The sequence below is a fragment of the Stegodyphus dumicola genome, chromosome 7 (assembly GCF_044657685.1).
Source record: "Stegodyphus dumicola isolate Sdum_Otavi_A_Nest chromosome 7, ASM4465768v1".
NCBI classification, from domain to species: domain Eukaryota; kingdom Metazoa; phylum Arthropoda; class Arachnida; order Araneae; family Eresidae; genus Stegodyphus; species Stegodyphus dumicola.
Window position 1 is genome coordinate 17346163 of NC_140774.1, and position 13051 is coordinate 17359213.

Genomic DNA, 13051 nt, shown 5'->3' on the forward strand with positions numbered 1-13051 from the left:
AATATTATAATTATATTTTAACGAATGCAGCGAATAAAATGTTCATTAGACTGAATTTAAATCTGCTGCCTCTTAATTTATCACCAAATACTTAGCTATTGTAATAAACAAATACTGACATATGATAAAAAAGAATTAACGAGTCGTGCATTGTGCAGATAAGGAGCAAGGAGAAGAATTTTAAAGGAACTCTCTGACGTTCACGAAATGCAGACGACATTGGCGTATAATAAATCAAGAGTTTTAAGGGAACTGACACTATGCTGAATTATTATATAAAACTAATAAATTCAAAATAGAATTTTGGCCCATGGGGGGATCGAACCCACGACCTTCGCGTTATTAGCACGACGCTCTAACCAACTGAGCTAATGGGCCTTATCATCCAACGTCAACACGTTGTTCAGTACGCTACTTTTTATGACGTCATAAAACAAGATTTTCTTCGTATGATGTACGTCTAACTAGTATTACGTTTATTTCAGAACAATTCTATTTAAAACTTATTGCAATTGCACTTCAATTATCGGGATAGCTTTTCTTTAATCAAACAATTGTGTAAAAGTAAACCACAGCCAGGCTAGCTATTTCCAATTTAGTTGAATGGAATCGCGAATAAGTAAATAGTATCGCAAATAATAGTAAAATCTACTACTTCTGCAGTAGATACACATTTGCCTGTGGCTGATGATTCCGAATTATGGAAGTCCATTATTGCAATCCCAAGTACAATCTTTAAAAAAATGATCCCAGATATTATCAAAACCTGGTTTCCAGTTTTGGTTTCCCAAAAGACAAAAATGGACGTAAATTTTCTGAAGTGTATTTTTGTCTAATCTTGCCAAACAGCGAAAGAGTTAAAAGGGATTGGTTGCTGTATTCTGTTGGAAAATTCTGTTTATTGGTTTTGTTGCAAAATTTTTAACGGTTTTTAGCAACATAAAATTGAGTAGTTCTGGATTTAATACCTGGAACACTTCAGTGAGCACTTCGCGAAAAGTAAAATACATTTCCGGAACCTACATCTTTGATCCGATTTCTTAGACCGATTACGAAAGGATAAAACTACTGATTCAAAATTTCAAAATTTATTAAAAAAAGAAATTAAGCATTGGCGCGATGTTATTGAAAGAATTATCTATGCCATTCAGTTTTTAGTTGAACAAAATTTAGCCTTTCATGGTTCCAGTAACAAATTATTCGAAAGAAATAATGGTAATTTTCTAATGTGTATAGAAATTATCCCAAGATTTGACCCCATCATAATCTGCACATATTAATAAAACTCAAATTCCAAAAAATTACTCTCATTATCTCTGAGATAAAGTTCAAAATAAAACAATTAGCTTATTAGGGGATCCTATAAAACAAATTATTTTAAATAAGATCAAACAGGCAAAGTATTTTTCTATTTTACATGATTATACCCCTAATGCCAAACATCAAGAGCAGATATCAGTTTGTATAAGTTATCTTAATGTCGAAAATACAGAAGTGAGTATCGAAGAAAGGTTTTCAGTATTTTGTCCAGCAAAAGATACGACTAGTGAAGGACTAACAATATACTTATTAAAGACTTTAGAGGTAAATGGCTTAGGTATTAGTAATTTACGCGGCCAAGGATACGACAATGGTTCAAAAATGAAAGGTAAACATAGCGGTGTGCAGAAAAGAATTCAAGATATCAACCTAGAGCATTTTTGTGCGCTGTTGTAATCACAGTTTGACTGTGATTAATCGGGTAACTAATCTCTCGTCCATTTTAAAAAGGCATGTTTAAAATTTAACACTGAAACCTGTGTGAGACACGAGGTGGTCGAGCCGTATAGATGCAATAGACTTGTTAAAATTTCTGTTAGGAGAGACTTTTAGTGTCCTCTATGAAACAACGGGAAAAAAAATTTTACAACACCACAAAAAATTAGGCCACATCTTTAGGGGAAAAAATTCAAAAATTTAATTTTATATGTATGGTAGTTTTATGGCATAAAATACAGAACAAAGTTAATGTTGTTAGCAATATTCTCCAAATTAAAAATTTTAATATTTTTTAGACTTCTGAAAGTTTAAATAAATTGATTGTACCCCTGATGTAAGAGCTGATATCATCAAGCACAGATATCAGTTTGTATGAGGTTCAAAAAGGCTCAGATCAGATCTATAATCAGGTTTTATCAGATCTTTAATCAAGATTCTGTTAAAGGCTTCAATGATATGCTTACCGAAAGTAAAGAACTGGCATCTTCTTTAGATGTTAATACAAATTCTAAAGTCAAGAAACAGTAACACCTCGAGAAATTAAAAAATATATATATATTTTATGAAGGCAAAGGACCATTTTACGAAGGCAAAGGAGCAGCCTATACAGAATGTTTACGAAGACCAGCCTATACAGAATGAAGTAACTTCAAAGTAAATTGCTTTTTTGGAACTTTAGATGTTGCGATATCATCTTTAAATGAAAGCTTTGATCTCTTACCTTCTCGTTCAGAAGTTTTTAAATTTTTGTGGAATATTTCTGACTTCAATAAATACTCTGAACAAGATCAGCTCAATATCTATCAAAAACTGCTCAATATCTATCAAAAAATTTTATCATTAATTGATAAAAATCAAAACAATATAAATAGTGTAGATCTTATGCATGAACCACAGTTTTTACAAACTTTTGGGAGAAAAGTAGCATTGCTGGTTGAAATTCTAAGCTATATAGTTGTCAATAACTTAACTCACTCCTTTCCTAATACTATTATTATTGCTTTATGCATTTTATTGACAATTCCAGTCTTAGTAGCTACAGCAAAAAGATCATTTTCAAAATTGAAAATAATTAAAAATTAACTGAGATCTACCATGGGTCTTGCAATTATTTCAATTGAAAAGGATATTTTATAGATTTACTTATAAATCAATTTGTGAAAAATAAAGCACTAAAAGTTCAATTGCAATAATTTCACTCCTACTAAATATTCAAATTATTTTGTTTTCAGTGCATTTGGTTTATTATATTACACAATTAATGTGAAAATGGATTTAAGGAGTTAAGCCACTTGAGATGCTTAAAAGGTAGCTTCAGCTTTCGAGTTTGCTGAATGAGTTGCTTTCCAAACAAGCGTAAATCAATTTTATTGAACTTGTTAGAAACAATATTTTTCTTTTGAAAATCAAAACAATATTTAAACATGGTGTCCTTGAAGTAGGACCCTTATTTTCTGTAGAATCAATTGACATACGTCTTTGTGGTCTTAAATTTTATCTTTAGACATAAATTTGAAAAAAAAAAAAAAAAATCTTAAGATTTTGCCACATTAGGTATTTTTGGAAGCAGGCAAGATGAAAAATGAGCAAACGCCTTCGCCAGGAATCGAACCATGAACTTCTGGAATACCGGTTCAGCATGCAGATCACTACACCACAAAGACACGGTAGGAAAGTGGGTGAAATACCTTATACTCCCCGTTTTAAAGGGCAACTGGGGTTTTCAGGGCACCCAATCGCCAAATCCTGGGTGTGGAGAATCCTCATCCAACACCCTTTTTGTTCGGCCGCCACTGTAGAGACATTAGGTATTTTTGGAAGCAGGCAAAATGAAAAATTAGCAAACGCCTTCGTCGGAATGGACATCTGGAATACTGGCCCAGGGTGCAGACCACTACACCATGCTAGGAAAGCAGGAGAAATACCTTTATAAAGATATACTTCAAAAACTTTGGGAGTACCGAAGGATTTAAATGTATCATTATTGTGGATTAAGTAGTCAACATTTGAAAAATGAAGAATGTTTTTTACTGTAAAAATTCCATTTTTTAAATGTGGATTGCTGAGAAAATAAGAATTATTTAAAAAATCATGGGTACTTAATCCTTCCAAAGATAATGAATGTGTCTGAGAATACGTATATGAAGTGAAACAGATCCAAAGTAAATGATATACAATGTATGTCAACATGAGAAACATTGATTCAGAAGACAAACAACAAAAATCAACGTTATAGTACAGTCAAAAGTCGTTAATCCGGACTCGTCAGGACTTCGGCGATTCCGGATTATCGATTTTTCCGGATTATAGATCATCAGTTTAAATCTCGTAAGATGGCATGCAGAAATTCTAAAATTAAAAATATGAAACGGTAATTTATGAAATAAAGAACAATTATGATCTAAAGGGTATCAAAATTTGCAAAAAGAAAAAGCTTAATATTTATTTGTTTACTTTATTAAACATTTCTTTCAATGTAAGTTGTTAAGTTTTGCTTCGTTTCATGTGATAATACTTTCTCTTTAATTCTATTAAACAGATATAATTTCTTGTTTACTTACAAAGTTCCGCTGTTCAAGTCCTATAATTGCTGTGTCGAGAACACCGACTAATTTGTCAATCGAAATTTTTTCGTTTTCAATAACCTCTGTCACTTTCTTCGCTATCGGAAGCGAATTATAATGACGAGGAATTTGTTTTAAATCATATCAAAGACAGAGCATATCGAGATGAAATAAAAGAGAATAATTACTACATTTGGTAAGGAATTATAAGCCAAATAAAATAAAAACATCTGCGCTGAGGATAAGGATAGTGCTGACAGATCAACTTCCAATTCATTACGCGCCCGCCGTTCCCCCCGCCGAGCAGCGTGAAATTGATAAACAGATTTCGGATTTCAAAACATACTTTCGCTTTAGATCCTTTACACATTAACAAATATATATCGGAAATTCTATTCGATATAATCGAAAGTTTAAGCTTACTTTTATAAAATTGCTCTTACAGTCTGCAAAAAATAATAAGCCGGATCCAATTCGAAAATTAAGGAACAACGCAATCATCAACATTAACTGAAATACATAATTAGATAATTTTAGCTTATACGTCCATTATACATACAACGCACACGCGAAAACGTATTCTGCACTTGCGCACACTCATATGCGCAGTCGTAAAAGGTCTTACGCGCACGCGTAAACGTCTATGCGCATGTGCCAACGCGGAGCATGCGCAGAAAGTTTTTAGTTTTGAGGTCCGGATTATAGATCATTCCGAATTATGGGTGTCCGAATTAACGACTTTTGACTGTATTTACAAAATTTCCACAGGACTAGTTTCGATGGTTTTACCGAACCACCATCCTCAGCTGCAAAACCGCAAATGAACAAGATAGGAAAAAATGATTAGATAAGATAAGAAAGCCCGGACAAGAATAAGGAAGTGGCGCCATCTGTTGGTGAAACCAGAACTAAAACATAATTTCTTTAAAGGCCGAAGGCGAATTTGGATTGGAATTAGGATCGTTAACTAGAACAGAAAGATTTTTTATGAATGTGGAATGCCTCTAGAAAATCCAGTTCTCCAATGGAAGATGTTTTTTGAATAATTTTGGCACCAGAAAAATTGAAAGTGTGATTTTCGGACCAACAATGTTGCGCAACAGAAGACTTCTGCGTTTCCTTTTTTCTAACACATGCCTCATGTACCTTGACGCGAAATTTTAAGGCTCTCTTAGTTTGGCCAATGTAAATTAAACCACACTCGCAAGGAATCCTATAAATACCCCAGGAATTCATATCCGGAATGGGGTCCTTAAGTATGGAACTCGGAATTTTATTGATGGGAGAATAAACAACCCGAAAGTTATATTTCTGCAAAATATGTGCAACTTTATAGCTAATTGATGGAAAGAAGGGAATGACAACAGAATTTTTATAATCTCCTAAAACAAGAGTGTGCCTTTTAGTGTGTTGAGATGAGATTTTTTCAACTGCTTGATTAATAATGTTGGGTGGAAAGCCCCTGTCAATAGCTATTGCTTTTAAATAATTTAGTTCTTCATCAAGGGCTAGTTTGGAGGAGCAAACTTGAATTACTAGCCCTTGATGAAGAACTAAATTATTTAAAAGCAATAGCTATTGACAGGGGCTTTCCACCCAACATTATTAATCAAGCAGTTGAAAAAATCTCATCTCAACACACTAAAAGGCACACTCTTGTTTTAGGAGATTATAAAAATTCTGTTGTCATTCCCTTCTTTCCATCAATTAGCTATAAAGTTGCACATATTTTGCAGAAATATAACTTTCGGGTTGTTTATTCTCCCATCAATAAAATTCCAAGTTCCATACTTAAGGACCCCATTCCGGATATGAATTCCTGGGGTATTTATAGGATTCCTTGCGAGTGTGGTTTAATTTACATTGGCCAAACTAAGAGAGCCTTAAAATTTCGCGTCAAGGAACATGAGGCATGTGTTAGAAAAAAGGAAACGCAGAAGTCTTCTGTTGCGCAACATTGTTGGTCCGAAAATCACACTTTCAATTTTTCTGGTGCCAAAATTATTCAAAAAACATCTTCCATTGGAGAACTGGATTTTCTAGAGGCATTCCACATTCATAAAAAATCTTTCTGTTCTAGTTAACGATCCTAATTCCAATCCAAATTTGCCTTCGGCCTTTAAAGAAATTATGTTTTAGTTCTGGTTTCACCAACAGATGGCGCCACTTCCTTATTCTTGTCCAGGCTTTCTTATCTTATCTAATCATTTTTCCTATCTTGTTCATTTGCGGTTTTGCAGCTGAGGATGGTGGTTCGGTAAAACCATCGAAACTAGTCCTGTGGAAATTTTGTAAATATAACGCTGATTTTTGTTGTTTGTCTTCTGAATTAGTATTTATTCAGCGTGTTATTGTGTCTTAATTATGAGAAACATTGTTTCGAAAAAAAACGTTACAGTGTTTTAAGTTTTTCAAGACTTTAAATCAAAAATGCATTAGAAAAACTGTACTTTTGTCCCTTCAGGCTAGTATTTTTAGTTATCTTTATGAAATTTTTAAAAATTCGTAAGTGACCTACTCCTTTAATGTATTAATAAATTAATGTTAAAAAAATTAGAATGAAATATTATTTATTTCTCTACACTTCTACATATCTCTCTTCAGATTTCAGAATATTTAACTTATTAAATATATAAATTAATTCGTTTTTAATTTTAAGATAATAAATAGTGTTAAGCAGTGTATTTGGTATTCAATGTGTTTGGCATATAATTTCGCTTTGCTTGTAATGTTATATTTTTATAATACAAATATACGTATAATTCTTCAGTAAATATGTCGGATTGTAGGTATTAACAAAACACACAATATTTGCACATTTAGAAAAATTAAAAGATAAAATTAAATTTTTTTGGTTTTTCATATTATTATATTAATAATACTTCATTTTAAGTGTTAACCATAAGCAATTCCCTCTAATATTATCGTCACTGCATAAAGGCGCTCACTATGTATTTGCAAGACAGCACAGATTAGGCTTGGCGTGGGCCTGACAACAGCAATTTATTTCGTTTTTAATGAAAAGATTGTACTAAAGAACTGGGGATATAATTTGATTTAGATGAAGGTGTTAATTTGTATGTCATTCAGATTAGCTTTATATATTCAGTAAATGTCCTTACAATAATTGTGCATGTTCAAAAATAGACAATTAGTTACAACTAATGGAAAAAACAAGGGAGAGTGAAGTGTATAATTTTTAAGAGAAAAAGTATAACCATTATTTCCGTCGCCACTTCTTATTGACCACTTGGAGTGGTGTATGCATTAGAACTGTGTAAATATATGAGAACTGAATTGAAACATTCACAACTAAACTATCTGCCACTATATTGTTAAAATATTTTAAACATTTAGTTTAATGTGTAATAAACTAAGTAAAGAAAAGGCAAGATTTAGGGGGGGGAATTTTTAATTACCGTATTTGATAGCATATAAGACACACCCTTATTTAGAAGGCCACACACATGTATATGTAGAAAAAGTTATGTGTGTCTAGACCTTTATCCGGGGTAAAAATAGCATTCAGTATTGAAAGTTAACCTGTGTCCTTCATGTATAAGATGCAGGTAACATTTTTGAGACCAAATTTAGGAAAAAAAGTGTGTCTTATATGCCGTCAAACACAGTAAATGACTAGTATCAGTGAGTGAGTGAGTTGAAAACTAAACAAAATGTCATAAATATGCACATGATCTTCAACTGAAATTTTCTATATTTATTTCCTTTTTAATCATCTAAATTTTAATTGTGAAGAAAGCCTTAGTATTTGTATTTAATGTAGTATTAATTGAACTTATACGCATAATATAATAAATCAAAAACTTAAATTTGCTACGCTAATCAGTACTGACTACATTTATCATTTTATTACATTAAAAGTCAGTTTAAATTTAAAGGAAAAAAAAATTTAAAAATGCTTTTTTTTAAAGAAAAGTATGGTTTTCATATATCTCATACCTAAACAATTAAAACTTTTATTATTTTTCGCAGAAAGAAATTATAAATTTTTCTTACTTTAAAGGACATTTTAAATATAGTAAATAACTACAATTTAAATTTTTATTACAGTGTTATGTACAGCACATCCTTCGAGATATTGCAGATACCGTTTATAATGAACTTGTTCACGATAAAGGTCATTTTTATGTATGTGGTGATGTGAGTATGGCTGAGGATGTTAACCAAACGTTACGCATGATAATACAAGAAAAAGGCCAGATGAACACCCTAGCAGTTGATAATGTTATCAAAAGGTTGCAGGTATGTATCAACATTATACACAAAAAAGACATTTTTACCAAATTAATTTGCTTATCAGTATATTAATTTAATATACCATCAATTCAGATATCTTTCATGTAGTGAATTAAAATATTTATCCCATTAATATAATTGGGAATGCAATTATTACCGATACCATAAAGGTAACCTTACTTAAATTATAATAATAATAATTCGTTGCTGGTGCTTACAGACACATATAAAGCATTATTTTCATATTTATTTATTTCTTATTTGACTATCTTCTGTAACCCCAAAATCGGACTTTTCAAATCCTTAACAGTAACTCCGGTGTTTTATATCCTTATATTAGTTCTCAGATAATAAAAATCCCAATCAATAAATATTCATTATGTTTTAAGACATTTTAATAGTAAATATCACTGAGAAGTTTAGCATACTTGTTTTTAATTAAAAGGTTAGAAAATGAAAGGAAGGGGAAAGAACAGCAGCAGCATGCTATCAATAGAAACTGGGAATCATACGATACAAGTAGCAGTTTTTGCTGCTATACCATCAGTTTTCCTATGATCATGCTTTACCAAATTTTGCTACTTTATGTGTTTATCAAGTCATTAATGTTCTTAGCAAACAAAGTGGTGAATACTCTTAAACAAAATATCCTAAAAAAGATAGGATGATATAGACCCTAGCAAAAACAAATCCCCCCCCCGAAAAAAAGCCAATGACAAATATTTCTCATTTAAAGAAAGGGGCTTTATCTTCATTTCTTTAATATTACATAAAGTATCATTAACTATACATTTGGGAAACTTTATACAACTTACCTAAAAACAATCATGCATGAAAATTTCCCCATGAGAATTTTTTGAAGATATCTGTCTATCAGACAAAAAATTAATGTGCATGCAGATTTGTAGAAATACTGAAATTAAATTTTTTATTTTATGAATTTTGCTTCCCCCCTCCATTTAATGAATTTAGTTTTATATCAACACTAATGTTTTCCTGACTCTTTTCATCAGGTGCATTGTTTCAATAATGTAATTTTGACAATTTCAAAGTCAATTTTTAAGCCACTGCAAAAGCAGTACCTTTTTTGAAAAAGACTGTTACCGGGGGTAAGGAACAATTTATCAACTAGATGGTCGATATAAAAAATTAAATTTTATATATTTTTACTAATAAGTGCCACAAGCCCCCTCCCAAAAGCAGCCTTTAAGCCCTCCTTTTATATTTTTTAAATTGAAATTAAAGTTTTCACCCAATTGTTCGTTCTTACTACCTATCATAGGAAGAAAATCGTTACCATGAAGATATTTTTGGAATAACTCTCAAGACAGCAGAAGTTACCAACAGAGGACGAGCTGAAGCTAAAAGTAGAAAGAGCACCTCTTCAAGCTGAAATATTATGGTAGCATTTTTAAATATATGGTTTCTATATGCAAATATGAACACTATGAAAATCCTGTGCAAAGTTCACATCCTTTTCATCAATTATTACATAAACTAATATAAGTTTTCAGTTTTTATATGTAAGTACCATATTCATTGATCTCAACAAAATATTGATGGATTTCTAAATATTATTCTAATTATGTGCTATCATAGCCAAAATGCTCTTAATAGTTACATAAGAAAGGAAAAAAAGTTTAAATAAACTGTATGTAAAAATTAATAATTGAAAACTAAATATTTCCTAACTATTAAGTAAATAACTTGAATACTGTTTTAAATCTGTAGTCCTAATTTAGGAATTTCAAATGGCTTCACATATATTTATCTGTGCCTAGAATGCAAGCCTTTATAAGATCTTGTCTTCTATGATAATCAATTCATACATATCAAAAGAATTCATTTTATGCTAATAATGACAACAATGTCACCATTTAGAAAAGGTAAAAAAGTTTTGTATTTAATATTATATTTTCCTTTTTCCAATATGTAAATTTGGCCAATTTCAAATAAAAAGTATATTTACTTTAATTTGCCTTCTTAACACACATGAAACTTTTTTTTAAAAAAAGTGATATTTCTCCCAATTAAATATAAAAAATTATTAAAATTAGCCATATCTGCATGATAAAGCTTAAAATTATTTTTAAAAAGTATTGAAATGCACTAACATTCCATTACTGTCAACAAGTAAAGGCAAAAAGTAGAAGTATTTTGGGGGAGACACTTATCAGTCAGCTATTGATGCTTTTTTACATAAAGCTCAAATTTAAAATTTGTTTTCACATGTGTATTTATTATGGAATAGATAACATTCAGTAGTTAATGCTTCATAGGGATTCAAATGTTGAGGAGTTGAAAACTAAAAAGTCCTCTTTGGTGAATTAGGTTCAGTTTGCAAAAAATAATCATTTTGTGTTAGGTTTATAATTTTCAAACCACAAGACATAAACCATACTGTATTACTCAAGAATAATATTCAACTAATATACATTACAAAAATATAATAACCAATTTTTATTCTGACGAAATATGGCATTAATATTATTTTTTATTTCAAAAGCTAATCATGCTATACAATAAACTAAAAAAACTTCACATTTTCTGCCAGCACAAACAACAAAATAAATTGCTTCATAGTAATAGATAAAAAAAACACATATGTTTTAATAACTATGTTGTTTTAAAAATTTTTGTTTTTCACAAAATACAAGTTACAGCATAGTATGAAGTATATTTAATATAATAACTAATGACAAGAAATATTTAATATTCAAAAATATTCTTGAAATATTTCTTCACATCTTCCTAAAGGACGAATTCACATCTAAGTTTATTTTTAATTCCTTTTTGCTTATTCTGCCTTCTAATGCTAAAAGTGAAGAGAAAAAAAAATTCTATATGGTTTTTATGATATTCCAAATTAAAAACATTGCTCACTTCTGATTAAGCTCACTATGCTGGTCTTAAAATGGAATACAATGTTAAACAGACTAAATAATAAGCAAAGTAGTATGAAATTATGAAGATTTTTTTTTAAGTGCAGATACAAATTCAGCTTTAAATGGTAAAATTTTCCTTTTTTTTTTGTATAAAAACTGCATAAAATTTTACTTTATACCTATATTCTATGATACACCTGAAATATTTCTGCTGTTATTCCACTCTAATCTTACATTTACCCCACACTGTACACAGCTATCTACTTCAGTTGTTGCTATGAGGTAATGACGATTATTCTTATGCTGCAATAGATAACAAGGGTGAACTTTTGGTTCAGTTGAGGTTTATCCCATCTTGCTTTACTTCATAAAACTGTAACTTCTCAAAAGTAGCAGTTTTATGATGTATAATTGTAACTTCTCGAAGGAACTAGATTAGTTGCTGTATGTAAAAGCCATCCAGCCCTGACAGTCATCTTTAATGCCTTTGCAAATAAATTTCGCCATAATTTCTTATTGCAAAGCTGCGAATTGTAGCTGCTCAACACTGAATTTAAGAGGTCAACTGTATCCATTCAAAAATTATATTTCTGATTCTAGTTCCGTTATTGCACAAGTGCATTTTTCTTTTCTTGGATGTAAATAACTTAGTTAATTGGATTGGAAGATGAGAGCAATGATTTGAAGAACTGGCATTATCAATCCAATGGCACATAAATACCAATCAGTCACACTGCTCATCAAATGCATCTTTTTTTTTTTTTTTTTTTTTTCCTCGTCTCTTTAGAAAGAAGTGAACAATTTTGAATTCAGTGTTCTTGGATAGATCCAGTAGCACTTGTGTTTCTTGAAAAAACTTGAAAGTTCCTTCATCAAATTATAAGAAGTAAAATAAATTATTGAAAAATATTTCTATTGGAAGAGGGTTAGTAACAACTGACAGAAGGCTATACACTATCCTAGTACCAAGAAGTGCTGTTTGATTGAAATGCTTTCTTGGATAAATTTCCATTTTATATAGATCACCATCCAAATTTTAGTTTGTGCCATTGGTACCACAAACCATCCAAATTTTGGATTCAAAGTGAATTACTTTTCTATGAATGAACATTTTAGAAAAATGTGACCATAATATGGAACTATTGATTCGTCATAGCTAAATTCATTGTGAAATAATCCAAACTGAATGGATATTTTTGTTTAGTTCATCACAAATTACTTGACTTTTATCATTAAGTTACAACTACTGAATTATCAAATGAAAATTTCTTTACATGTCTGAGTTTTTTCCTCGACATTACTGCAAGCACAGATAGAACAGCTGCATCTTCAGAAGTATATCAGTAATCATTTTCAAAGGGTACCTGATGATATCCATTGAATAAAAGTAACCTGATAAACTGGCAATATCTTTCCAGTCAGTCTGTATGTATGTTAGTCCCCTTTTGAACTGTGTATGCTGATGTCATTTTGGACATATAGCTTATATATTTCCAGGAAAAGAATTTGAAAAAATATGTCAATAGATTTGACTTCTATAAATTTTGAAAATGTATACCAATTTCTTTGTTGGTTTACTTTTGATGG

General features: G+C 30.7%; 2 protein-coding genes and 1 non-coding gene across 3 annotated transcripts in view; 1 reads left to right on the forward strand and 2 right to left on the reverse strand.

Annotated features, from left to right (window-relative positions):
- Window positions 1–10602, forward strand: part of Nos (Nitric oxide synthase) — a 343349-nt gene extending 332747 nt beyond the window's left edge. Inside the window, exons 25-26 of the mRNA XM_085819909.1 lie at window positions 8394–8585; window positions 9862–10602. Coding sequence (XP_085676035.1) covers window positions 8394–8585; window positions 9862–9972 — 303 coding nt within the window. The 3' untranslated portion in view covers window positions 9973–10602. The remainder of the gene's footprint in view (window positions 1–8393; window positions 8586–9861) is intronic.
- On the reverse strand, window positions 305–378 carry TRNAI-AAU (transfer RNA isoleucine (anticodon AAU)). Its single transcript has one exon. It is a non-coding gene; the product is annotated as a tRNA-Ile (tRNA).
- A 567-nt stretch (window positions 10603–11169) lies between the features above and the next one.
- The window catches only part of LOC118197259 (uncharacterized), a 72534-nt gene continuing 70652 nt past the window's right edge, over window positions 11170–13051 (reverse strand). The window contains exon 9 of the transcript XR_015041947.1: window positions 11170–11394. The gene's annotated coding sequence lies outside the window, so the exon portion shown is untranslated. The remainder of the gene's footprint in view (window positions 11395–13051) is intronic.